Here is a 26,054-nt window from a genome sequence, read left to right as displayed (position 1 = left end):
CTGTTGGAACCAATGCCATCCTTAATACCAGGGCGTCTCCCATTATAGAGCATGCTTCTAACAAATTTAAAATTTTCATTTTCAAGTTCATGCTCATTAATTTTAGCAGTTAATTGAGCTATATGATCATTTTGTTTCTTAATCATGGCAAGGTGATCATTAATAACTTCTACATTAACATCTCTACATCTAGTGCAAATGGAAATATGATCAACAATAGATGTAGAAGGTTTGCAAACATTTAATTCTTCTATCTTAGCATGTAATATGGCATTCTCATCTCTAAGACAGGAAATAGAATCATTACAAACATTCAATTCTTTAATCTTAGAAACTAGGCTAGCATTTTCAACTCTAAGGCTAGAAATTGTATCATTGCAAATGTTCAATTCATCAATCTTAGCATTTAGACTATCATTTTCATTTCTAAGACAGATAATTGAATCATGGCAAATGCTAAGCTCCTTAGTCAAGTTTTCCCATTTTTCTACTTCCTGAGCATAAGCATTCTTCACCTTAACATGTTTTTTTGTTTTCTTTAATAAGGAAGTCCTCTTGGCTTTCCAAGAGATTATCCTTCTCATTAATGGTTTCAATTAGTTCATTCAAAATTTTCTTTTGTTCCATGTTAAGGTTGGCAAAAAGAGACATTGAATCATCTTCACTATCACTAGAGCTACCCTCATCACTAATGTAGTATACTTAGGGGTGGCTCTAGATTGTACCTTCTTTTTCTTGCCGTCCTTAGCCATGAAAAATTTGTGGCGATGTTGGGGAAGAGAAGGCCCTTGTTGCCGACGATGTTGGCGGCATCCTCGTCGGAGGAAGAGTCGGTGGAGCTCTCGTTGGAGTCCCATTCCCAACATACGTGAGCATCGCCGCCCTTCTTCTTGTAATACCTCTTCTTCTCCTTCTTCTTCCCCTTCTTGTCGTCGCCCCTGTCACTATCACTTGAAATTGGACATTTAGCAATAAAATGACCGGGCTTACCACACTTGTAGCACACCATCTTGGAGCGGGGTTTGTAGTCCTACCCCCTCCTTTGCTTGAAGATTTGGTGGAAGCTCTTTATGATGAGCGTCATTTCCTCGTTGTCGAGCTTGGAGGCGCCGATTAGAAGCCTACTTGATGTAGACTCCCGCTTCTCTTCTTTCATCGCCTTGAATGCGACGGGTTGCACCTCGGGTGTGGAGGTGGCGCCTTGCTCCAAGTTGACGATGTGGTTGGAGTCTTTGATCATTATCTCAAAGCTCACAAACTTACCAATCACTTCCTCGGGAGACATTAGCTTGTATCTAGGATCCCCACGTATTAATTGAACTTGAGTAGGATTGTGAAATACGAGGGATCTAAGAATAACCTTGACCATTTCATGGTCGTCCCATTAGCTGCTCCCGAGGTTGTGCACTTGGTTCACCATGATCTTTAGCCGGTTGTACAATGCTTACGGCTCTTCTCCTTTGTTGAGGACGAATCGACCAAGTTCGCCCTTGATTGTTTCGTGCTTGATGATCTTGGTCACCTCATCTCTTTCGTGCGCGGTCTTGAGAACGTCCCAAATTTCTTTGCCGCTCTTCAACCCTTGCACCTTATTATACTCCTCTCGACATAAAGAGGCAAGGAGTATAGAAGTTGCTTGGAAGTTAAAGTGTTGTATTTGGGGGACCTCGTCTGAGTCGTAGTCCTTGTCCCCCACCTATGGTACCTGTGCTCCAAACTCAACAATATCCCATATGCTTTCGTGGAGTGAGGTTAGATGATGCCTCATTTTATCACTCCACATAGAATAATCTTCACCATCAAAATATGGTGGTTTGCCTAAGGGAACGGAAAGTAGAGGAGCGCGCTTAGAAATACGAGGATAGCGAAGGGGCATCTTACTATACTTCTTGTGCTCATGGCGCTTAGAAGCGACGGACGAGTCAGAGCTTGATGTGGAGGGCGACGATGAGTCGGTCTCGTAGTAGACCACTTTCTTCATCTTCTTCTTCTTGTCGCCTCTCCGATGGGACTTGATGGAGGAAGAGGATTCCTTCATGTGCTTGTTGCCGGACTCCCTTGAGAGAGTCCTCCTCGAGCTCGCGGGCTTGTCGCCGGTCACGATCTCGCTCTTGGCGTGATCTCCCGATATCACTTCAAGTTGTTAGACTCTAATGAAGCATCGGACTCTAATACGAATTGAAAGTTGCCTAGAGGGGGGTGAATAGGCGAAACCTAAAATTTATAACTTAAACACACACTACAAGCCGGGGTTAGGTTAGAATTAAATTCAAGTCCGAGAGAGAGAGGGAAAACAAATCAAGTGAGAAACAAGCGAATGAACACGATGATTTGTTTTACCGAGGTTCGGTTCCAAAGAACCTAGTCCTCGTTGAGGTGGTCACAAAGACCGGGTCTCTTTCAATCCTTTCCCTCTCTCAAACGGTTACTTAGACCGAGTGAGCCTTCTCCTTAATCAAACGGGTCACTTAGACCCTGCAAGGACTACCACACACTTAGGTGTCTCTTACTTTGATTACAAGTCACTTGGGAACAAGAATGAGAAAGGAAGAAAGGCAATCCAAGAGGCAAGAGCTCAAAAGAACACAAAATCTCTCCCTCTCACAAGTCACTAAGTGTTTAAGATGAATTTGGGACTTGGAGAGGCTTCATTCTTTTTAAATTGTGTCTAGGAGTGAATGCTAGAGCTCTTGTATTGAATGTGATACTCAGAAATCTTGGATGGTTGGAGTTGTGGTGGTTGGGGGGTATTTATAGCCCTCAACCACCAAGTTAGCCGTTGGGGAGGCTACTGTGATGGGCGCACCGGACAGTCCGGTGCGCCACCGGACAGTCCGGTGCGCCACCGGACATTCACTGTTCAGTGTCCGGTGCGCCGCCATGTCACCCAACCGTTAGGGTTCAGAGCTTGGTCGACCATTGGAGCTTTGTCTTCTTGCGGCACCGGACAGTCCGGTGCCCCTCTGACTTCCTGCTCTGACTTCTACGTGGCACTATAGCTACACTGTTCACTTTTGCAGAGTCGACCATTGCGCGCTGGATAGCTGTTGCCTGTTGACACACCGGACAATCTGGTGAATTAAAGCGGAGCGCTGCTCAGTTTTCCCGAGAGTGTCTGGTTCATCTTCGTACGGATATGGTGCACCGGACAATCCGGTGCGCCAGTCCACAGCACACTCAAGTCTTTGCTCCTTTTAATTTTAGCCCCTAACTTGAATCTATTATTGGTTTGTGTTGAACTTTATGCACCTATAATACATGAGTTCTAGAGCAAACTAGTTAGTCCATATATTTGTGTTGGACATGCAACCACCAAAATTAATTGTAGGAAAAGGTTAACCCTATTTCCCTTTTAATTGCTCTACTTATGTGCATCTCGACCGGATAATACGCTTTCTGTATGCATGTGTGGAAGATTTCAGGCCAATCCTAAGGAAGTCCACCTTAGGGCTGTGAAGAGAATCATGAGATACTTAGTCTACACTCCTAAGTTTGGGCTTTGGTACCCCAGGGGATCCACTTTTGATTTAATAGGATATTCTGATGCCGATTGGGCAGGGTGTAAAATTGATAGGAAGAGCACATCAGGGACTTGTTAGTTTCTAGGAGATCCCTGGTGTCTTGGGCTTCAAAGAAACAAAACTTCGTAGCTCTTTCCACCGCCGAAGCAGAGTACATTGTTGCTGGCCATTGTTGCGCGCAATTATTTTGGATGAGGCAAACCCTCAGGGACTATGGCTACAAATTGAGCAAAGTCCCTCTCCTATGTGATAATGAGAGTGCAATCCGCATGGCGGACAATCCCGTTGAACACAGCCGCACTAAGCACATAGACATTCGGTATCACTTTCTGAGAGATCACCAACAAAGGGGATATCGAAATAGCTTATGTAAACACCAAAGATCAATTAGCCGATATATTTACCAAGCCACTAGATGAGAAACCTTTAGTAAACTTAGGAATGAGCTAAATATACTTGATTCTCGGAATTTTGATTGAAACATTGCACACATAGCTCATTTATATACCTTTGATCATATCTCTTTCATTTGGTACAATTGCATATTCCTTATTCTTCTTGTGCCAAGGCTAAGACTAATATGTTTCCATGAGTATATCTTGTATTAAGTCTTAGATTGAAAGGGAAATGGAGTATTCGGCAAAACAACGCTTCCACTCAACTACATCCGTATTATTTACCCTTTGCCGGTATTCCGCCATCTCTGCAATTGGTATAATCTTTCACTTATATTTCTTTTATCAATGAGGGAGAAAAATACAAGAAGGGCTCCAAAGTTCTCCGTTTTTGGCGATTAATGCCAAAGGGGGAGAAAATATTAAGCCCAAAGCAAAAGGACCGCACCACCATTTCAAAATTTTTGAAATGAAGATTTAATTGGTTTTCACAAATGTTTGTTTTTCAATTGGTATTCAAGGCAATTTCAAATTAGTATCCATTTTCAAAACCCTCTTCAAAGCTAAAGTGAGAATCTCATTCAGGGGGAGCTTTTGTTTAGTCAAAGGAAAATCATTTGAAACAGGAGGAGAAACTCCAAAATCTTGAAAAAATGCTTCTCACAATCTTATTCATATAAATTTGACTATTTGCAAAAGAATTTTGAAAAGACTTTGAAAAGATTTGCAAAAACTAAAACATGTGGTGCAAAAGTGGTCCAAAATGTCAAATAAAAGAAAGCAATCCATTCACTCTTATTCATATTTAATATGACTTTCAAATTGGTTTAATTCAAAGTAACCCATGCACTTACCATATGCAAACTAGTTCATTTCTGCACTTTATATATTTGCTTTGGTTTGTGTTGGCATCAATCACCAAAAAGGGGAGATTGAAAGGGAAATAGGGTTAACCTTTTCCTACTGTGGGAGAGGAAATCTCCGGCCGGGTGGCGGAATGCACCCATCCTAAATCCTAAGATGAGGAGGAGCCTAAGCGTTTTGCTTGTTAGAGATTGGGGGGATGAACACACAAGAACACACGAGGGTTTAGAGTGGTTCGGGCCGCCGGAGCGTAATACCCTACTCCACTGTGTTGTATTGCTCGTGAGCTTGAGTCTGAATGAGTCTCCCCTTTGTAATGTCACATGCTTCCCCTTTTATAGCTCAAGGGGGGCACGTACAACAGGTACTGAGCCCCGACATGTGGGCCTAGGAACAAAATGGAGGGAAATAACCAACGCCTGCAACGTCCGGGCCATCCCCGAGTGTAGTAATGCCCGTAGCGCTTATAGTATTGGCTTCTCTCGGCTGCTTCCTCGGTAACGCGCGAGTTGTCATGAGTATAGAACATGTGACAGTACGCCGCCTGCCAATAGATTGGACAGGCACGCCGCCTGTAAGATGGCCCGGTCGCTGCCTACTAGAGGAGTAGAGAGAGGGCGCATTAAATGCTGAGTCGTCACATAGCCTGCCAGCGGAGTGGACGGGGCGCATTAAATGCTGAGATGGCACATCGCCTGTCAGGCGGCGGTCCTCCTCCGCATTAAATACCGAGATAGCGTAGCATGCGACGCGCGGCGTGGCCCACGGTGCATAGTCCTTACGTCAGGCTCCGCCCGCTGGCTTACGTCACGGGCAGAGGGCCACGTGGCAGCATCGGGTCTCCGCCTGGGTGGGGAGCTGAGCCGTACAGGATGGGGCCCAGACACGTGTCGGTGCTGGACCCCTATCTGGTCTTTGACCAGGGCTTAAGCATTTTCTGCCCTGGCGCATCGGGACCCCGCTGTGAGTGGTCCGGACCCCTTGCGGAGGGGTCTGGTTCCCACCTTAGGGGCCCAGTATGCACACGTCCTAGACCTCCCCTGGGAGTCCTGTCTACAAACTTAGGGGTTCGGCGCACCCCCATGGGGGTCCGGACTTACTACAGATGCCCTGGAGTATTCCACCATCTTGGACACGTGGCGGCCCTGGACCCGCCCAGGCGGTGAGGCCGGGCGCCGCTGTGGGCCCTGAGCAACCGCCCTTGGTTGGGCTGAGGCACGCCTTAGTCACGGACGTAGCCCTACTACCACGCAGCTAAGAAGTAGCCGCACGAGAACAACGCCTTGATACAGTTGTAGGGGGTACCCCTGTCTCAGGGTACCGACACCTACAATTAATTTTGGTGGTTGAATGTCCAACACAAATATATGGACTAACTAGTTTGCTCTAGAACTCATGTATTACAGGTGCATAAAGTTCAACACAAACTAATAAAAGATTCAAGTTAGGGACTAAAATTAAAAGGAGCAAAGACTTGAGTGTGCTGTGGACTGGCGCACCGGACAGTCCGGTGTGCCATTGGATAGTGTCCGGTGCACCATGTCCGTATGAAGATGAACTAGCCACTCTCGGGAAAATTGAGTCGTGCTCCGCTATAATTCATCGGATTGTCCGGTGTGCCACCAGACTATCCGGTGAGTCAGCGGGCAACGGCTATCCAGTGCGCAACGGTCGACTCTGCAAAAGTGAACAGTGTAGCTACAGTGCCACGCAGAAGTCAGAGCAGGAAGTCAGAGGAGCACCGGACTGTCCGGTGTGGCACGAGACTGTCCGATGTCGCAAGAAGACAAAGCTCCAATGGTCGACCGAGCTCCAAACCCTAACGGTTGGTGACGTGGTGGCACACCGGACACTGAACAATGAGTGTTCGGTGGCGCACCGGACTGTCCGGTGCGCCCATCACAATAGCCTCCCCAACGGCTACCTTGGTGGTTGAGGGCTATAAATACCCCAACCACCACAACTCCAAGCATCCAAGATTTCTGAGTATCACATTCAATACAAGAGCTTTAGCATTCACTCCTAGACATAATTCAAAAGATCAAAGCCTCTCCAAGTCCCAAATTCATCTCAAACACTTAGTGACTCGAGAGAGAGAGATTTTGTGTTCTTTTTGAGCTCTTGCTTCTTAGATTGCCTTCTTTCTTTCTCATTCTTGTTTCCAAGTGACTTGTAATCAAAGCAAGAGACACCTAAGTGTGTGGTGATCCTTGCAGGGTCTAAGTGACCCATTGATTAAGGAGAAGGCTCACTCGGTCTAAGTGACCGTTTGAGAGAGGGAAAGGGTTGAAAGAGACCCGGTCTTTGTGACCACCTCAACAGGGACTAAGTTCTTTGAAACCGAACCTCGGTAAAACAAATCATCGTGTTCATTCACTTGTTTCTCACTTGATTTGTTTTCCCTCTCTCTCCCGGACTTGAATTTAATTCTAACGCTAACCCCGGCTTGTACTGTGTGTTTAAGTTATAAATTTCAGGTTTCGCATATTCACCCCCCCTCTAGGCAACTTTCAATACCCAACTCAACCCTAACTCCCCAAGTCTTCACCCGTGCACCGGCGGTCGCATCCTGCTTCTTGTCCCAGCGGCCGGAGTCTCCCCTCTCCCCAAGTCTTTGCCTCGACGGACGGAGATCCCCTGGCCCCTGCTGACGCCCGATGCTAATTAGACACTTTCACACTTAGGCGCCGACGCCCCCTGTCCCCTGGCGCTATATATAGCCAATTGGCACTAACACGATGGGCCAGTCCAGGCACGACACAAAAAAGCATGGCTCAGGCACGTCCCGACCAGCTTAGTATAGTGCCAGTGTCTGGCACGGCACGACTATAAAGCCGTGCCTGGGCCACCATGTCGACCCGTAGTGCTAGCATGGACACGACACAGTTACATTTTTATTTTAAAGTTAACAGTTTACATATATTAAGTATAATAACTCAACATATAACACAATAAAACTACAACCGTATTGGCTAGGTCGGTGTGTTTAAGTCTTTGATACACATGGTTGCGTGTTCAAGCCCCATATACACATTTTTTTGTTAAATTATACAATATACTCAGATAAACCAGCATGCTACCGGGCCGGCCCGGGAACCGCGTTGGTTCTTTGTCGAGTACTTTTTTCGGACACTCGACAAATTAAGAATAAAAAATCCAAAAAAACAGCAAAACAATTTTTTAAATTATAGGAACAACTCTTCACCCTACCTACATGTTTTGTGAATGGTAAAATTTGAACTCGCAACCTCTTTCTCATGCATACCCTACTATACCACTACACTACTACACTAATTATGTCCATATTGCATTTTCATTTCTCATGTACTATAACAAATTGAGAGTAATTTGATTATTTAAGGCACTAAATGAATTCATTTGAAAATGTGACCAACTATAAAGTTGCATAACTTTTTGAGATCTACAAGTTCTATCTTAATAGTTTCTATATCCGAGACCGTTTACAAAATTTGAAAACTTCACACGAATTTTTCAATGATAAGATGATTTCAAATCAAAAGTTGTCAATTACAAAGTTTCATTACGTTTCAAGACCAACAACTTTTATTTTGGTGGTTTTTTTCCATCCGAGGTAGTTTGAAAAGTTCAAACATAGTTTTGTATGACAAGATGATTTGAAACCAAAACATTGTCAACTACAAAGTTTTATAATTCTTCAATACATACAACTTTCATGTTGGTGGTTTTTTCTTTTGAGGTTGTATTTAAAATTCAAATTTTAATTTTTTTAAATTCAGACATAGTTTTCGTTGACAATATAACTTCAAATGAAAAAGTTGCCAACTACAAAATTCTATAACTCCATAAGATCTACAAAGTTTATTTTGGTTATTTGGTCATTTGTTCATCTCACATGATGGTTCTAACAATATGCACAAATTCTATTCATCTCTCTCGCAGTTTCATAAACTACGAGAGAGATATAGATTTTATGAGCAAATTTATTTTTATTTTATCATATAAAGAAATATTCAAAATATAAATTGTACATCGTGATGAGTTATACAAATTTGTAGTTGAAAACTTTTTCATTTGAATTAATTTATTGCTTTAAAATATGATTTTTAAATTGTCTTTGCGTAGTATTGAAAAAAGCACTCAGCAAAGAGCTCTTTACCGAGTGTCAAAAATAAAACACTCGGCAAAGAAACTCTTTGCCGAGTGTCAAAAATAAAACACTCGGCAAAGAGCTTCTTCGCTGAGTGTTTTCTTTTATCGAGAGTTTTTTACGTGGCACTCGGCAAAGAGCTTCTTTGCCGAGTACCGAAAAAACACTCGGCAAAATATTTAGTACTCGGTAAAGAGCCAAATTCTGGTAGTAGCCGCTACCGCGGCACGCGGGTCCGTCCGGCACGGCATGATTCGCTAGCCATGCCCAACACGGGTCGGGCCGGCCCGTTTGGCCATCTATACCTGGCGCGCGCTCTTATGTACGAAGCGAACACACTGTCGCCCCGGGGACCGTTCACACATGTTTTTTTTTTTCTTTTCACTTCTAGGGAGATTTATGCATCGTTTGGTGGGCTTCTGATGCTACCTAGATATGCCCTTCTACTGTTTCTAGCTTCGAGCTTGATCAGAGACTCTTTCCACTCTTGCTAGTTTATGTTTGTTGACAAAAAGATTATTGTTCATTAAAGATTATTGTTCATTAAGGATCTTTAATAGATGTTTTTTTCTCGAGACCTAAATGTTCATCGACCAAACTTGTTTTTGTATCAATGTATAATATTATTGTCACTGTTTTTGTATGTCGTGGACTATGTTTTTGTATGTCATTGAAACTAACTATAAAATTGTCACCGTGTATCAGTGTATGCAGTTGGCTTGATGTAAGACGATAAATTGAACCCACGGGGTTTCTATGGGTTTCCACCCAATTACGGGTTGGTTTGGGGTCAATAATATTATTAGATGAGTTGTGTTTAATTTCTTTATTCTTATATTTTTGGGTGGGTGTGGGATAGATATCAAAGTTACTAGATTTAGGTACGGACAGGTGTGGGTAGATTTTTTGCCATTAGCAGGCCTAGCTTCACTTGGTCGTACACAAAATGTATACGTTGTTAAATAAATATATACGGTTGTTTCAAATGAACAAAAAGTTAACAGTTACGTATAATTAATGTTTTTAGAGTAGAATAACATTTACAAAAGTAGACATGATCATGACATATCATTCAACCATGCATGCTCGCTAGAAACAAAAGATTGCCTTTGTGTTGAGTGCCTGAAAAAAGGGTTTACCTAGCTAAACCCCAGATTAGCACCATGACAGCTACTCCATCTCTAACTCTAACAGTCAACTCTTGGCTCTAGTAGAGGTTGTCGTCAGGAACATCGGGTTGGAGCCCTAGATCAACATGTGAAAGGATTGACGGGTGGATAGATGGGCAGATGAATGGCCTAACTAAAATTTATACAATCTCACAAACACTAGGCAAAGGTGTTAGTAAAAGACATGATCATAAGAACCACTACTTGCTCAACCTATGCAAAATAGTGTAAGCCTCCTGTGCATTTGTAGTTGCAAGAACAAGAATCAAGCACCAAACCAAACAAGCAACTAGAGGGTCTACTAAACTATAAGGTAACTACAAGAATAACTAGGCTAATTTACCGACGAGAGAGCAAGCAACAAAAGTAACTAGAGAGCACGACCTGAAGCTACTAACAAAAAGACTAAGGGTGCGTTTGATTCGACTTTTTGAACCAGCTTCTGCTTTGAAAAGTCAAAAGTTGAACCAAAGGGGTTTAGACTTTCTGCACCGACTTCGAAAAGACATAATTTCTATAGTATAAATTTAAAAGCAGTCTAAACCCTGCTTTTGCTACTTATCCAAGTTTGTTATATCATAAACATATACGACAAATAAAAACTGAAATAAGATTAAAAATAATTAAGTTATATAATAATAAAATAAAAATTATTTTGATAAAGCATTATTAAAAATAAAATTGTAAAATTGATTTATTGATTTTTTAAATGTGAAATTGATTTTTAATTAGATGTATTGATTAAGTGATATAGTTAAACAAAATGCATATAAGTAATATATAATTTGTTTATAGTGGACAACTCATAACAGTTTGAAGCTTTGAACCAAGTGACTTTCAACTTTTTTCTCACAACATTTTTTTACAGTACGCAGCTCGATCACAACAGTTTTTTCATAGCTCACAGCTAAACCAAATGCACCCTAATCTGCTCTAGCTACTACAAGGCACAACAATAGAAGAACAAGTTATAAAATATAATGTCAAGTGTTTAGAGAGCAAACCAACAAGGGCAAGTGACACAATGACTTTTTCCCTAAGTTTTGGTATCTTGTCGGCAACCTACGTCAATGTTGAGCTAGATCCTAAGTTTACCACTTCACTTAGAAGATTATAGAACACTAAGAAACTATCCAAACCTCATATAACTTCACTAGAGTTTCTCTTTGTGATTTCTAATAATCACCAAGATTCTTTTCAAGTATCACCACAAGCACCAAGCCAGCTAACACCAAGTCGGTTAGGTGATGGCAATCACCAAGAGTAATAAGAAATCTAATATGCACAACTAATGTATCTCATATGGGGCGTGTGTGTGAAGGGGATCTTATGTATCTCATATGCACAACTAATCGTAGTGGCACCGATCCAATATGACATAGGCTACATTTGTTTACCTTCTAGATTATATAATCTAGCTTAATTAAGTTGAGAGGTAAACAAACAACAAATATTATTATGTGGATTATACGATCTAGATACCTAGATTATGATAATCCATAAGTAGGTCAATATGTGTTTATATAATCCATAAGTTGGATTATATAATCATGAAAGTAAACAAACATGGCTATAGTAATGGAAGTTTTTGTCTCCACGGTTGTTATAATGGCGCCTATCTAATTATCCTAGTTTTTAAACCCCTATGAACAGTGTAAATAATCGTAATCTATTGGAAGGATATGGAATAAGATTACAACCGTAACAAACATAAGGTACAAGGGATTTCTCGAGGCCAGTGCATGCCTCAGGTCAACTGGAGGAGATACTTGTAGAGGTAGAAAGGGAGAGGGGAGCAGAGAAGGCCAGAGGAAAAGACAGAAAGCCCTGTTCCCCGTGTGTGCTAGCTAGGATGTTGTTTGCGTCCGGACCGAGGGCAATGGCGAGCATACCCAACAGGCCAACAGCCAACACCAGACTCATCTGGATGCTTGTATCGATTTAGTAAAAAAAATAATAGCGACAAAAATTATACACACACATCTATTACACAAAATGAGAAATATAAATATATTTAGGTTATTTTATGCCTAACTGCGTTTATTTTTAAATATATATGAATACTATACTCTCTCTTACAATACTATTTGTTTTAACGCTTAGTTTTATGTCTATATTTAAATAGATAATAATAAATTTAAATATATATATATAATATACATTAATTATGAATATAATAAAATATTAAAACAAATTTTAAGTTGAAACATAGGGAGTACTTATTATAAGACGGAGGAAAGAACCTTTTGCTTTGTGCTTCCCCTCATCCTCCTTCCTTTCTCCTCCTTCCCTCTCACTCCTGGCCTGGACTCTCCCTCTAAAAGCCTCCAGCTAGCTATCAACCCTAGCACGCACCACGCAGCAGGTCCCTTACATCTATCGTCTTCTTCCTCCACTCCAATCGATCAGCTTAACTAGCTGAGGCAGCGAGCTAGCTCCTGACCACTCCACTCCACCCGTCCGTCCGTGCACGGCACCAATTAATTCCATGGCGCTGTGGTGGTACTGCTAGCCCGACGTACCAGCAAGTCGTCCCCTTGAGATTCAAGGGGAGGATAGCTGCGGCCTAGGCGTCCTTCCGTCCCCAGTCCGGCAGTCCCGAGCTGAGTGCCTGAGCCCCCAGTCCCCACTGCTGCAGGAGCAGGACAGGCACTAGCTGATCTGGGTGCAACTGCAAGTACCACCACGCACCACGACGGCTGCACACTGCACATGATCGGGTCGCCCAAAGCCGCCCGCCCGTGAGATCTGATCCTGCTGCTGCCTGTTCCGCTTCAATTCTGACAGCACCCTAGCTGCCTGCATGCGCGCTCGCAAGCTGATGCTGATCTGATCCACCACCACCACCACCCATCACATCGTCGTCCGGATTCAGGAGTGTGAGGGATCTGATCTTATTGTCATCGATCGATCGGGGAGATGATGCTCAAGGATCTGGCAGCAATTCAGCAGCATCACCACCAGCAGCAGCTGGCCGCGGCCGCCGCCGACGAGAACATGTCTAACTTGACCTCCGCCTCCGGCGACCAGGCCAGCGTCTCGTCCCACCCCGTCCCGCCTCCCGCCAAGAAGAAGCGCAGCCTCCCCGGGAATCCAGGTCAGCCGTTTCCCGATCTGTCGATTCAGTAATTCATGCACCTACCATGGTTTCCGTCTCGACCGATGCATGTTGTGATGGAGTGGATCGACGACTGTGCTCACCTGAATTTGTTGTCTGTCTGTCTGTCTATCTATCTATCCATCTGATTCGGCGCCGCGCGCAGACCCGGACGCGGAGGTCATCGCGCTGTCGCCGCGGACGCTGATGGCTACGAACCGCTACGTGTGCGAGGTGTGCGGCAAGGGGTTCCAGCGCGACCAGAACCTGCAGCTGCACCGGCGCGGCCACAACCTGCCGTGGAAGCTCAAGCAGCGCAACCCAAAGGAGGTGGTGCGCAAGAAGGTGTACGTGTGCCCGGAGCCCGGCTGCGTGCACCACGACCCCGCGCGCGCCCTCGGCGACCTCACCGGCATCAAGAAGCATTTCAGCCGCAAGCACGGCGAGAAGAAGTGGAAGTGCGACCGCTGCGCCAAGCGCTACGCCGTGCAATCCGACTGGAAGGCGCACTCCAAGGTGTGCGGCACGCGCGAGTACCGATGCGACTGCGGCACCCTCTTCTCAAGGTTCCCTTTCCTTCCCACGTCGCCCGCCCATGGTCCTCCTCTCCTCTCCTCTCTATCTGCTGGTACGGTGCTTGCAATTAATGAAATGATCCGTGTCCTGTGCACTGCATGGTTGCGTCGCGTGCAGGAGGGACAGCTTCATCACGCACAGGGCCTTCTGCGACGCGCTCGCGGAGGAGAGCGCGAGGGCGGTGACCGCCGCCGCGGCGGTCGCGGGCCAGCACCATCCGGGACCGGCCGGGATGCTCTTCTCGCAGGCCGCCGGCGGGGGCGACGGCGGCGCGGGGTTACACCTGCCGCCAGGCGTGCTTGACCCGTCGCAGACGCTGGGCGGCGGCCACGGCATGTCGTTGCAAGAGCTGTGCCTGAAGAGAGAGCAGCAGCAGCAGCAGCAGTTCGCGCCGTCGTCGTGGCTCACGGCGCAACATCACCAGCAGGAGCTGGAGCTGCCCGGATCGGCCGTGTTCGGATTGGCGAGGCCGCTAGACCAGCAGGAGTACATGGGGAACTCCACAACGGAGAGCACGGCGGGCCTCAGCGGCTTCGTCGGGTTCTCGCCGTCCGCCGCCGGTGGAGCGGCGGCCTCGGCGCACATGTCGGCGACCGCGCTGCTGCAGAAAGCAGCGCAGATGGGTGCAACGCTGAGCCGACCGTCGAACCAGGGACAGATGGCGGGCACTCACAGCAGCAGCACCACCAATGCTGGCACTGGCACCGCCAACGCCGCAGCAGCTGCTGCAAGCAACGTGCCTGGCACTGGCGCTGCTGGTGCCCTCGGCTTCGGGTCACCACATCACTTTGGAGCGGAGGAGAGGACCACCCGGCCGGCTGATCGCGACGCCGGCAATGGCAGCGGCAATGCCGCCGCCGTAGCGGCCGGAGGCGGCAATGAAGGCCTCACCAGGGACTTCTTGGGGCTGAGGGCCTTCTCCCACGGCGACATACTCAGCATGGCCGGTTTCGACCCCTGCATGTCGTCGGCGTCGCCGGCGGCGTACGAGCAAGGGCACCACCACCCGAGCAGCAAGCAGTGGCATGTCTAGTCTAGACATCATTACATCGTCATGGCATCGTCGTCAGTACTGATCAGTACAATACATCATCATGGCAGCTCGCCATATATGGATGAATCATTACTATATATATTCTGAATGAGCTGCAGCACGTACGCATGCATGGACTTTGCTCGATCATATTGGGTAAGTCGGATCATCGATCGAATCCACTTCACTTTTTTGCTTGGCTCTTATTTTGATGTTCATTTGGGGGTGTACTACGGTTATGGGCATTTCAGTTCTTATATATAAACTTCATTCATTCAAGAGGTGCAATATATATATGGAATGTTTTTGCTATTATTTATATATCATAGTCAACAATCCGTGTTCTTAGCCAGAATATATGCATGTGTTTGTAGTATGTAGCTACTTAATCTGTAAAGCTTCGTAGCTAATTTGTACGAGAAGCTCTACTACGTACTACTCAAGTTCAAGTTCCCTCTACTGTTGAAGTGTCATTTCAAATGATGTGAAGTTATTACGCATGAAACTGAACCTGTTATATGCCGCATAGAAATTAACGAAGAAAATGTGATATGTTACCGGCTACAGTTATTATCTTTTTAAGAAATTAGGAGTTAAGAACTCTGAAGTTTTCTTATTATTCATGGATTTTTATGGGATATGTATCAATGTGAATTGACATATTAAACCGTTACTTAGTCGGAATGATGTTTGTTGGATTTCTTAATAGTCTTGTTACGGTGGCGTATCGATATTTTAATTGCATTTTCTTATATGAATGTACTCCATCTATTTCCTTTACCTTTTAATAAACTTAATGGGTAATCTTGAATATATGTAGTCTGTGCATGCACTGTCACTGGTCACCAATGTGAGTTGAGTGTAATATTGTTTTTTTGGTACATAGAGGGAATGACAACTTGACCTTTTGCTTACATAATTAAGCTTATATTAAGACGCCTTGAGGCAGGTGCCACAATCTTTTATTTTTATATACACAGCCACACCGACAGTCTCTACTATATAAAGCATCAAATTTTTTTTCATCGATCACCGTTGTCTGCTTCCCCACATTTAAACGGCAAAAAGCTAAAAGTATACACAAATGAAGATTAGAACTTGGCTCTAAACCTACATTCACACCTATCTAGCCAACACAACACATGTCTTTATGTTTTATACTCTACTCAATAAGCATATTTGAAATCCGTAGCGACGTATGAGCACTTTGCTAGTAGTATATATATTGCTTCTGCTCTACGAGAAAGCCAACTATTTTTTTTTCTAATAAAAAAGAGAAAACCAATATAATTATGCACAACAGTGATTTCGTGCTCCATTGCTGCATTAGCAGCTGAGACATTGAAAACGCCTTGACATCATGTAAAGTTGCTAGTCTTGTTGTTAGGCTGTCCGCAATAGAACGTATAAAATAGTAAATTTACAAGGTAGATTATATTGTTTGCTGAGTAAAGTTTGAGATAGATGATGTGGTAGGATAGATGATGAAGATATACTACAGACACATCTCTGCTCCACTGATGAGCACCTCCATGAGTGTGTGTCCTGAGGGAAAAAACACCCTGTTGAATAGTATAGAATAGATTATCGTAGGTGAAAAAGGAATGGGCATTGCATTAGGTAATCTTACTTAACATGTACTACAGATCAAGTAGACAACTCCTAGAATCGAAGTAGCTGTGTGCTCTCTTGCTTCTCCTCTCTCACTGCTGCTGCTGTGGTAGTTCACCATTTCTTACTTCCCATCCATGTACAGCTAGGCATGATTGCACACGTAGAAGGAGCAAAGGGTTCCTTTCGCTTTTGGCGCTGCCTCGGTGATCGTTACATACATATGGTTGCATTTCGACGACCCCCCTAGCTAGCTCCTTGTCTTGTTTTGGGGAATCTCCATGATTTCATGGCAGCCTTTTTTGCGCGGACAGCAGGGGGGAGCAAATGTTTGTTTCCGAGTTTCAAATTGACACATCATCATGTCGTTAGGATCTCTCTCTGTTGCTAGGTACAAGGCCATGCATATGGGCTTCAGTTTCCTTCTGTTTTGTCATAAAATGAAACGCTAAGGGGGTGTTTAGTTCGAGGAATTATGTATTCCATCTTCTCTCACTTCTTGTTTTTTTTTTGTTTAGTTTCTGGAATAGATAAACTCATGCATGATGTATCATCTAATGTAGAATGAATTGATTTTTTCAAACCAAACACATCCCTCTAATTAACACGCGCTCTAGGTACGTAGACATCTTGAAGATATAGGGCCTGTTTGGCATGGCTCCAGAGCAAAACTCTAAGGGGAGCTGGCCAGAGCATGCCAAACACCCTAACTCTAGAGTTGTAAACTCTATGGAGTTTTTGGAGCTGCAGTACAATTTTTTGGAGTACCTCTTTTGCTGCTCTGAAAACTCCAAAAAAGCAACCTAGTCATGGAGTTTTGAGTTATTTACCCGCCATTGCCACTGGTTATGAGAAACAATCTAAACTCTGGAGCAGAGCTGCTCCACCCAGAGTTTTAGAGTAGAGCTGCTCTGGGGTGGAGCAGAGCCATGCCAAACACACCCATAGTACTCCCTCTGATTTTATTTATTTATTTTTGACATTTGTTAGTGTAAAATTGAACTATCATGCATCAAATAAAAGAAAATGGAGCTAGTACTATATAAGAACTTAGGATAATAGCGCGTGTTTTTACTCTTTACTGCTGTACTAGTAGGCCGTTGCTGACCTGTCTGGTAGGTATAGCAGCCGTACAGTACCCTAGTTCCTCTACAATACTGTACTATGGGGGTGGCACTGTTGGCATGTGATCGAATGGTGGTGGTGCTAAAGCTGTTGTTGGCTGCTGCTAGGGGGAGAGGCGAGAGCTGAGCTGATATGGGGAGCAAGCGTGCAATGCAGTGTTGCACCCACTGTGTAATGGAATGGCGCAGCGCAGCGCAGAGCGAGCATAGGGATGATCTCTCTCTCTCTCTAACTAGTCATAGAGAGAGAGAGAGAGAGAGAGAGATGTTTGCTGGTGCTGGTGCATATGCATATGCCCTGCCCCGCTTTCCACATCAAATATTCCGCGCATCAAAGTTTGGGCGTGCTTCCAAGTGCTAAGCGACAAGCGCGCGGCTTCACGTGTCCCTTTCCTAGTCAGAGTCAGAGAGCGCGCGCCGCGGTGTTTGTTGGCACTACCATGCTTGCTTGCTTGCTTGCTGCACTACTCTACTATCTCTCTCTCTCTATCTCTCTGCAAAGAAAGTTTACCGCAAAGATTTTGAAAGGAGAGAGAGAGTGTCTGAGTGTGTGGCATGTGTGTGGATGCAGCATAGCAGCAGAAAGAGCGCAGCACGACGACTACTACTGCAGCAGATCGCGATGCATGCCGGCGGTAATGGTCTAATGGGGCGAGGCTGGCAATGCAGGGCGTGATTGTGATGGACCGGTGAGATCCCTGACGCTGTGGGAGGCTGCGCTCAACTGATCTATTCTATTGTCAACGGGCCGGGCTGCAGTAGTACGCATCGCGGCATCGACGAGGACGAGGACGAGGACGAGTGCACGGCGGCCGTGTTCCGTCCTCGTCGGGAAAAACATGCATGCTGCACGACACACCCGTACCATTAGTCCGTTACCGCCTGCCTGCTGCGCTGCGTGCGTGCATGGCTATATCCCGGTCCCGGCTGCTGCTAATATACCATATGCATACATACTCCTACGTACATGTGCTACCTTTTTTGACATACGATATGCATGCAGTCGTGCTTGTCTTCCGCTGTCGGATCCAGAGAGAGAGAGAGAGAAGTGAGCACGCACTTGCGTTACACTTCGTGGTCCCGGCCGGGACGGCCCATTCTAGCTAGCACACAAATAAAACTCGCGCATGCCTTTCAGTCGTCTGCTGGGTCCATCAGTCCATGCGTGTATGCCGTGTTGTTAATGCCTGCCTGATCATCATCAGTCGATCCATGGCACTGGACTGGCGTTGTCGTTGGCGCGGCACAGTACATATATAGGGGATCGATCAAAGTGTTGAAAGAGGATGTATGGATCGATCATGGAGGAGAGGGAGATCGAGAAAGAGAAAGACAGACAGAGAGAGAGAGAGAGAGAGAGAGAGAGAGAGACGACGCTACTGCTCCCTGCATGCATGTCTGCATCGATCTGCATCTGCATCAAGGCCAGAAAGGTTTCGGACGAAAGCCTAATAACCCTCGGCTGCTTTCCCCTCGCACGCTCTCTCTTCTTTGCAGTGGACGCGGCAAGCAAAAAGCTAGCTTTGCTCTGGTCTGGTGGTGGCGTACGTCCATCCGCGAGGCATGCAATGCAAGCTCTCTCTCTCTCTCTCTCTGCTTGTTTCCGTGGGGGCTCCTATCCACTACGCGGCTGCGACGACACCCCCTTTTGCCTAGCTGTGCTCTCCATCTAGCGTCCCCGGCCCACGCCCGCACACTGTGGAATGGGCATGGCCGCATGCCATGCTATGCCATGCCACGCACGCTAGCTGTTCACCCTCGGTCGCTAGTCTCTAGCGTCTGTAGCTACAGCACGCACACCGGACATCCATCGATCGTCTCTCTCATAACTAAGTAGTCCAGCTAGAGGCAGCTAGAGCGTCGATGGAGATCGGTCGAGCGGGGCAGGCCGGTCAAGGCCAAGGACGACGCATAGAAAGCCCAAACTTTTGTAGCCGTTGACATGCATATACATGCATGCATGGGAGCTCGAGCCGTCTCTGCTAGCTGCTAGCTAGGTCGACGACCCGCGCGCGCGCCATTCCGCTGTCATCGTCTCTCGGATGCTTCGAGCTTTCCGGGGGCGGCCGGGCCGGGCCGGGGTGAATGAAAAGCAGTGCACATGTGCATGCACACGCTGGTCGATCGTTGAGGGGCTGCCTTTGTCGATCGTTGACAGTGTTGCCCTGTTGGAGTCCTCCCAGCTTGCTTCTCCTTGTTCTTCTTCTTTTTCCCAATGCCCAATGGTGGTTTTGTACCGCCCGTGTGTCGGATCAGCGTTGACTGGCTGCGCTTTGCACTACTGGTCGCCTCGATACATGCATAGCGCCCACGAGCATCAATCAGCAGCGTTATTTCTTGGTTGTTGGATCACTTCTTTTAGTCGTGGTTCAGTGAGGATCACACACGAAATAAAAGCTTTGACAGTATACTGCCGTTCAGTTTTATGGTTGCCTTAATTACAGCTCCCCTGCAGTGATACGGACATACGACGTCTTCTTGGTTTTGTAGCTCGAATTATAAAATTCTAAAATACATGGGAGGTGCAGGTGCAAACACATGCATGCACCAAAAAACAGCACGGATCATGAATTGAGCGCATCTCAGCTGGTTAGATTTATTGCGGTGTCTAAATTCTGTTCACGAGCGCGAGTTTTTGTATTTTTTTTGGATTAATTTATATTAGACTTTAACAAAGGTACGTCCTTAATTGTAGAAATGATACTCTCTCATGTTAGTAGATATTTGGGCACATCAATTTAATCTAGAAAAAGAAAACAACACATTTATGACTTCACATATATATAGCATGATGATGAGTATATAGAAAATACTGGCATACAAGATCAGTTTGCTATAAAAAAACTTATTGAACAGTAAGCAACAAAACTATACCACCTAGAGACACAGAATCAGATACACTCGGCACAATGTCTGTCAGTGTTATATCACTTCGCTTTGTGTAGCGCAAAAAAGAAGCAGTGCCGAGGATCACCACCAATTTATCGAGTAGAAGCTAGCGAAGTGAGCAGTCTTGCTGCTTGCTAACACACTCCCTGAAAACGTGTTTGTCAGTCTTCGTCGGCGCAAATGAACTCTCAGATAACACTTACTTTGGAGGTCTGTCTCCTAGTGCTTATACACGCAATAACTAGAATGGGGGAAACTAAATGACCAACAAAAGCAGAGGCAAACAGAGTACTTAACAATGAGGAGGTGACATATAGACGAGGTAGAAAAACTGAATGGACGCGAGGAACTGAGATCAAGAGACGGAAAACTCCTATAAACTCCCATAGCTCTAGGAGTTATGATCGCGGGAGATAAAAGCGGCAGAAACTCCAGATAACTTCTCCCCCACATGTAGTAATTCCACGAGTGGCAAAACGTCATCATTGCTACACCGCTCATGCCTACGCCTACGTCTATGTTACGCCACGACACACCTTGGTAGCAGCGGTGACACACGTGTGTGGCAGGTCTTTATCATGCTCGATCTCAATATCTCTATGTAAACAGATACAGTTCGACCATATAAGTGAGTTAACATCCTGTCAATGTTTCATAGGATGCTAAATCATAACACATCCTTTATCTAATACAGGTCTTATGATTTGTTTAATTTTTTTTATATAGGCCAAGCCAACAAAATATCTAATAAAGCACCCACCAAATTCTAGGCTATGTATTAAACAATCTCAAAGCCACTGATCTTTGATAGACCATGGTTTTGATAGAGACCATTAAATTAAACATCCACACCTAGAACAAGGGTTATATTCATTGACAACTAAACAATGGACTATATCCTCAATTAACAGTTTTATGTGTAGTGAGTTTCACAAAAGTTATCATCCCCCCTATTTGAAGCAAATAAGTTATATAGTGAGGATTTTCATGAGTATCTAGAGATTACTCCCTGTTATCCTAAACGGTATTAAACGGACGTTTAGACCGGTCTAAACGGTGAACGGCACCCCACCGTCCAGTTTAGGGCCTGGGCGGTTTCCTAAACGGGTCAACCGTCTAAACGGTCAACTCGGCGTCTAAACGGCCTGAACGGGCTGAACGGGACGGCTTGTAGACGTTTTTGGACGGCGTTCAGGCCGTTTTAAGGCCCGTTTAGAGTATGGTGTTATTTTACGCGGGGAAACTGAAACCAGGCCTCTTTGGCGGGCCTTTTTCGCGCCAAAGCTAGGGTTCCCTCGTGTTTTTTTTTGCCTCTGCACCCTTATCCATCTCCTCTGGCCGAATGCTAGGGTTCCCTGGTGTCTTTTCCATCTGCACGACGCACGGCCGCCAGGGACAGCCGCTGGCGCTGCTTCCTCTCCTCTGCGCGCCCAGCCGCCGGCGCTGCCTCCTCCATCCTCTCCTCTGCTCACCCAGCCGCCCAGGTAGGGCTCCTCCCTCCTCTCCTCTGCTCGCCCAGGGCTCCTCCTTCTCCTCTCCTCTCAATCTCCTCTCATCTCAGCAGTGGTTCTGCAGTGGAAGAGAGGCACGCACGCCCAGGGATAGAGGGGGCGCGCTAGCAGGAAGCTGAAGCAGGGACTCCCCATCCTTTGTTTGTTGCCAGGTATGGATGCCTCTTGCTTCCTCTATTTTATAGTTTGTTGTTTGCTCCTGATTATGCATAGTAGTTCATGCTTCAATCTTCATGGCTCTCTATTTCTTGTCGTTAAATGTTAGTTCATGGCTTAGGCTTAATGCTAGTAGGGTCAGATAGTGTACAACATGGCTAGTAGGGTCAGACAGTGTACTTCATGCAAATGATTGATTGTGCATTGCAACATGTAGGATGTCATCGGCGGCTTCCAATCCATCAGCTCAACCAGCAGTGGACAAGCAACCACTTAAGCAGAATAGCGATGACATAGGGTGGGAGTATGGAACTATTGTCAATCCAAATGATTGGAATGTCATAAAATGCAAGTTATGTCCTATGGTTGTCAAGGCTGGGATTTATAGGCTTAAGCTGCATATTGCTGGTAGAAAAGGGCAAGTCCGAGCATGCCCCAATGCAACTCAAGAGGATAGAGACAAGTGCAGTAAAGCTCTTGATGATTCTAGGAAAGCTAAAATAGCTAGGCTAACAGAAAAACAAGAGGTTATTGATGCAGTTGCAGATGAGATGGATGTTAATGATGACACGGGCCTTGATGACATTGGCAGCTCTCAACCAAGGACAATGGGTCCTATGGACAAGTTCACAATGTCTCTTGACTCCAATTCTTTGGGTTCCACACAAAAAAACCTTCACCAACAAAAGATTTCTGAACATGTAATGAAAGAAAGGTTGCATATATTGAAGAGATATGTTGCTAGGTGGATGTATGTGCAAGGTAAATGATTTGTTATCTTTTTACGTGTTATCTTGCATTCTTTATCTTGCTTTCTAACTTTTGAAGGGGCTAAGCTGCTACTGTACTTTATTTTCAGGAATACCTTTCAATGCCATAAACTGTGATGAGTTTGACCAAGTGTTGGAAGCTGCTGGCCGCTTCGGTCCAGGTGCAAAGAAACCTTATCAACATGAGCTGCGGGAGAAACTGTTGCATGAGGAAGTGGAGGATACAAAGAAGATGATTAAAGATCATGCACAAGAATGGAAAAAAAACCGGTTGCTCTCTTATGACTGATGCTTGGACAGACCAAAAGAGGAGGAGCATAATGAACATATGTATCAATTCTGCCATCGGTACATATTTTGTTGAGTCAAAAGAGGTTTCAGCTGAGTCACACACGGGGGAAATGATTTTTCAGTTTGTGGATAACTTTATTGAGAAATTGGATGCTGGTAAGGACCATCTTGTGCAAGTGGTCACAGATAATGCATCAAATAATATGGCAGCAAAGGATTTGCTTTATGTCAAGAGACCCAACCTATTTTGGACTTCCTGTGCAACCCATAAAATTAACCTAATGCTTGAAGGAATTGGAAAGATGAAAAGGTTCAAGAATGTAATTGATTCAGCAAAAGGATTGACCATATTTATTTATGCACACCACAGCACTTTGTCTCTAATGAGGAAGTTCACAAAGAAAAGAGATATTATTAGGCCAGGTGTGACAAGATTTGCCTCCGCTTTTCTCACTTTACAAAGCTTGTATGAGAAGAAAGAGCAGCTAAGGATGATGTCCCAAAGTGAGGAATGGTGTAAAATTAGTCATGTGAAGAAAAGTGCTAAAGGTGTAACAGCCACAGCCACATTGGTGAAGCCAACCTTTTGGAATGGTGTTTCTCTTTGTTTGAGAGTATTTGAGCCATTAGTTAAAGTTCTTCGCCTTGTTGATGGAGACATTAAACCATCAATGCCTTGGGTGTATGGTGAAATTCTTAAAGCCAAGGAAGAAATTAGAGTGGCTGTAGGAAACTTAGACAAGACAGGGACTGGTTTGTACAAGAACCTTATGGAAGTTGTGGAGGGAAAAATGAAGAAAAGATTGGATTGTCCTATTCACATGGCTGCATATTGTTTAAACCCTTATTATAGCTACAATAGTCCCTCAATCTTTGACAATGAGGATGTGGTAGATGGGTTTTATGTAGCTATTGAAACATTCTACCATGGTGATTTTCAGAAGCAAAATGAAATGATCAATAATGACTTTCACAAGTTTAAGGACAAACTTGGACATTTTGGGAAAAAAGTAGCTTTGTTTGGCTGCAAGGATCCTGAATTCAATCCAGGTATTTTGTTATTTGTATTTGAATCAGATTTGGTAGTTGGCTGTTGTATAAATTATATGATCAAGAAATCTTAATATTTTTGTTATACAGCTAAGTGGTGGGCAAATTATGGAACACAAGTTCCATTACTTCAAAAGTTTGCTGTTAGAATTCTCTCTTTGACATCAAGTGCTTCAGGTTGTGAAAGGAATTGGAGCTGTTTTGAAGGGGTACGTAACTAAGCCTTTCTTTTTACTTGTTCATTTCAGCATATGTCAAGTTTCTGCCATACTAATTGCTTGCAAATTTACTTGATACCTTGTAGATCCATACAAAGAAAAGGAATAGACTCACATGTGACAGAGTTGACAAGCTTGTGTATGTTAGATTCAACCATATTCATGCAAAGAGAAGAATTAGAGCCCAAAAGAATAAAAAGGCAGATCCTCTTGTAGCAACCGATGCAACTTTTGCTCAAGGATGGATGGTTGATGGTGCTGAGAAGGATGAAGAAGGGTCTGATGTTGAGCCGGTGACCGGTCTCACATGGAAATTGATTGCTGAGACATGTGGTGCTGAAGAGGTCACAAAACTACGTAGGAGTGCAAGATTGACTGTTCAAAGAGAGGTTGAAGACACACCGCTGTCTGAAACTGAAAGTGAAGAAGCACCACAAGAGGAAGATGTTGACTTTGAGTCAGATCAAGATGATGTGATCACAGCTGGATATGAGCTAGATGCGGAGGAAGACAACGATGGCTGATGGGAGGCTTTAGCTGCCATCATCTATCTTATATTAGCACTATCTAATTATCTTATCTATTTGTCTATGTTGAAAATGAACTTATGGACTATTGCTTTTATGCTTTGTTTGGCATTTGTGAGAACTATTTCTATTTGTGCTTTGTGAAAGTGTTTGTTCTCTATTGTGTCTATCAACCTACCATTTGTGCTGAAAGTTGTTCTTGTTCAGTGTATCAACTATCAAATGGACCCTTATACATATCACATGGGCACATACTAACAAATCTCGCTTCTTTTTCAGGTACATATCTCAAATTGGGACAAGGACAACAAAAGCTTCATGTTTGCTTCAAAAAAGGTTAGGAAAAAATCTTTTTTATCCTGCTGAAACTATGCTACAGTAACATACCGTTTAGGCCGTTTAATTCCGTCTAAACACGTCTAAACACGTCTAAACCTTAGACAGCTCCTCACCGTCCGTCTACCGTTTTCCGTCTAAGAAAACAGGGAGATTACTACATCTCATAGATTGTGGATAGCAGCGAGAGCACCTAGAGGGGAGGGGTGAATAGGTGATCCTGTAAAAACTTAAAACTTAATGCCACAAACTTGATTAAGTGTTAGAGCAATAAAGCCAAGTGGATAGAAGGGAGTTCTTGAAAAACACAATAACCACACAGATATCAACACAGAGAGACACAGTGGTTTATCCCGTGGTTCGACCAAGTTCAACACTTGCCTACTCCACGTTGTGGCGTCCCAACGGACGAGGGTTGTAATCAACCCCTCTCAAGTGATCCAAAGATCCACTTGAATACCACGGTCTTTCTTTTCCTTTCACTATATCCCGTTTGCGAGGAATCTCCACAACTTGGAGTCTCTCGCCCTTACAAAAGATGATCACAAATGAACACGGAAGTAAGGATGGGATGAGAAACACACACAAGTCCACAGCAATAAGCACACACACACGGCCAAGACTTGAGCTCAAATGAATATCTCAAAGTTCTCACTAGAACGGAGCTCAAATCACTAAGAATGTCAAACGAGTGCGCAAAGACGAAGTGTGAATGATCAAGAATGCTCAAAGTATGCTTGGTGTATTCCTCCATGCACCTAGGGGTCCCTTTTATAGCCCCGAGGCA

At 44.7% G+C, this 26,054-nt stretch overlaps 3 protein-coding genes across 3 annotated transcripts; all 3 read left to right on the top strand.

The window, feature by feature from the left end:
• The first annotated feature begins 12,327 nt into the window (after nucleotides 1-12,327).
• LOC103649624 (protein indeterminate-domain 7) lies at nucleotides 12,328-15,243 on the top strand. The gene is made up of 3 exons (XM_008675363.3): nucleotides 12,328-13,175; nucleotides 13,342-13,741; nucleotides 13,869-15,243. The coding sequence occupies exons 1-3, from the start codon at nucleotides 12,998-13,000 to the stop codon at nucleotides 14,782-14,784; spliced, it is 1,494 nt and encodes a 497-aa protein (XP_008673585.1). The 5' UTR covers nucleotides 12,328-12,997; the 3' UTR covers nucleotides 14,785-15,243.
• Nucleotides 15,244-22,361: 7,118 nt separating this feature from the next.
• On the top strand, nucleotides 22,362-23,398 carry LOC118476622 (uncharacterized). Its single transcript, XM_035966137.1, has 2 exons — nucleotides 22,362-22,837; nucleotides 22,935-23,398. Exons 1-2 carry the CDS (start codon nucleotides 22,438-22,440, stop codon nucleotides 23,132-23,134), a joined length of 600 nt encoding a protein of 199 aa, XP_035822030.1. The 5' UTR covers nucleotides 22,362-22,437; the 3' UTR covers nucleotides 23,135-23,398.
• LOC103651725 (uncharacterized) lies at nucleotides 23,247-24,928 on the top strand. Its single transcript, XM_008677426.3, has 3 exons — nucleotides 23,247-24,186; nucleotides 24,277-24,395; nucleotides 24,491-24,928. The coding sequence occupies exons 1-3, from the start codon at nucleotides 23,247-23,249 to the stop codon at nucleotides 24,926-24,928; spliced, it is 1,497 nt and encodes a 498-aa protein (XP_008675648.3).
• The last annotated feature ends 1,126 nt before the right edge of the window (nucleotides 24,929-26,054 follow it).

This window comes from Zea mays, chromosome 3 (genome assembly GCF_902167145.1).
Source record: "Zea mays cultivar B73 chromosome 3, Zm-B73-REFERENCE-NAM-5.0, whole genome shotgun sequence".
NCBI lineage: Eukaryota > Viridiplantae > Streptophyta > Magnoliopsida > Poales > Poaceae > Zea > Zea mays.
The sequence above is the reverse complement of the archived record's forward strand: the minus strand, read 5'-3'. Positions and strand labels throughout refer to the sequence as shown.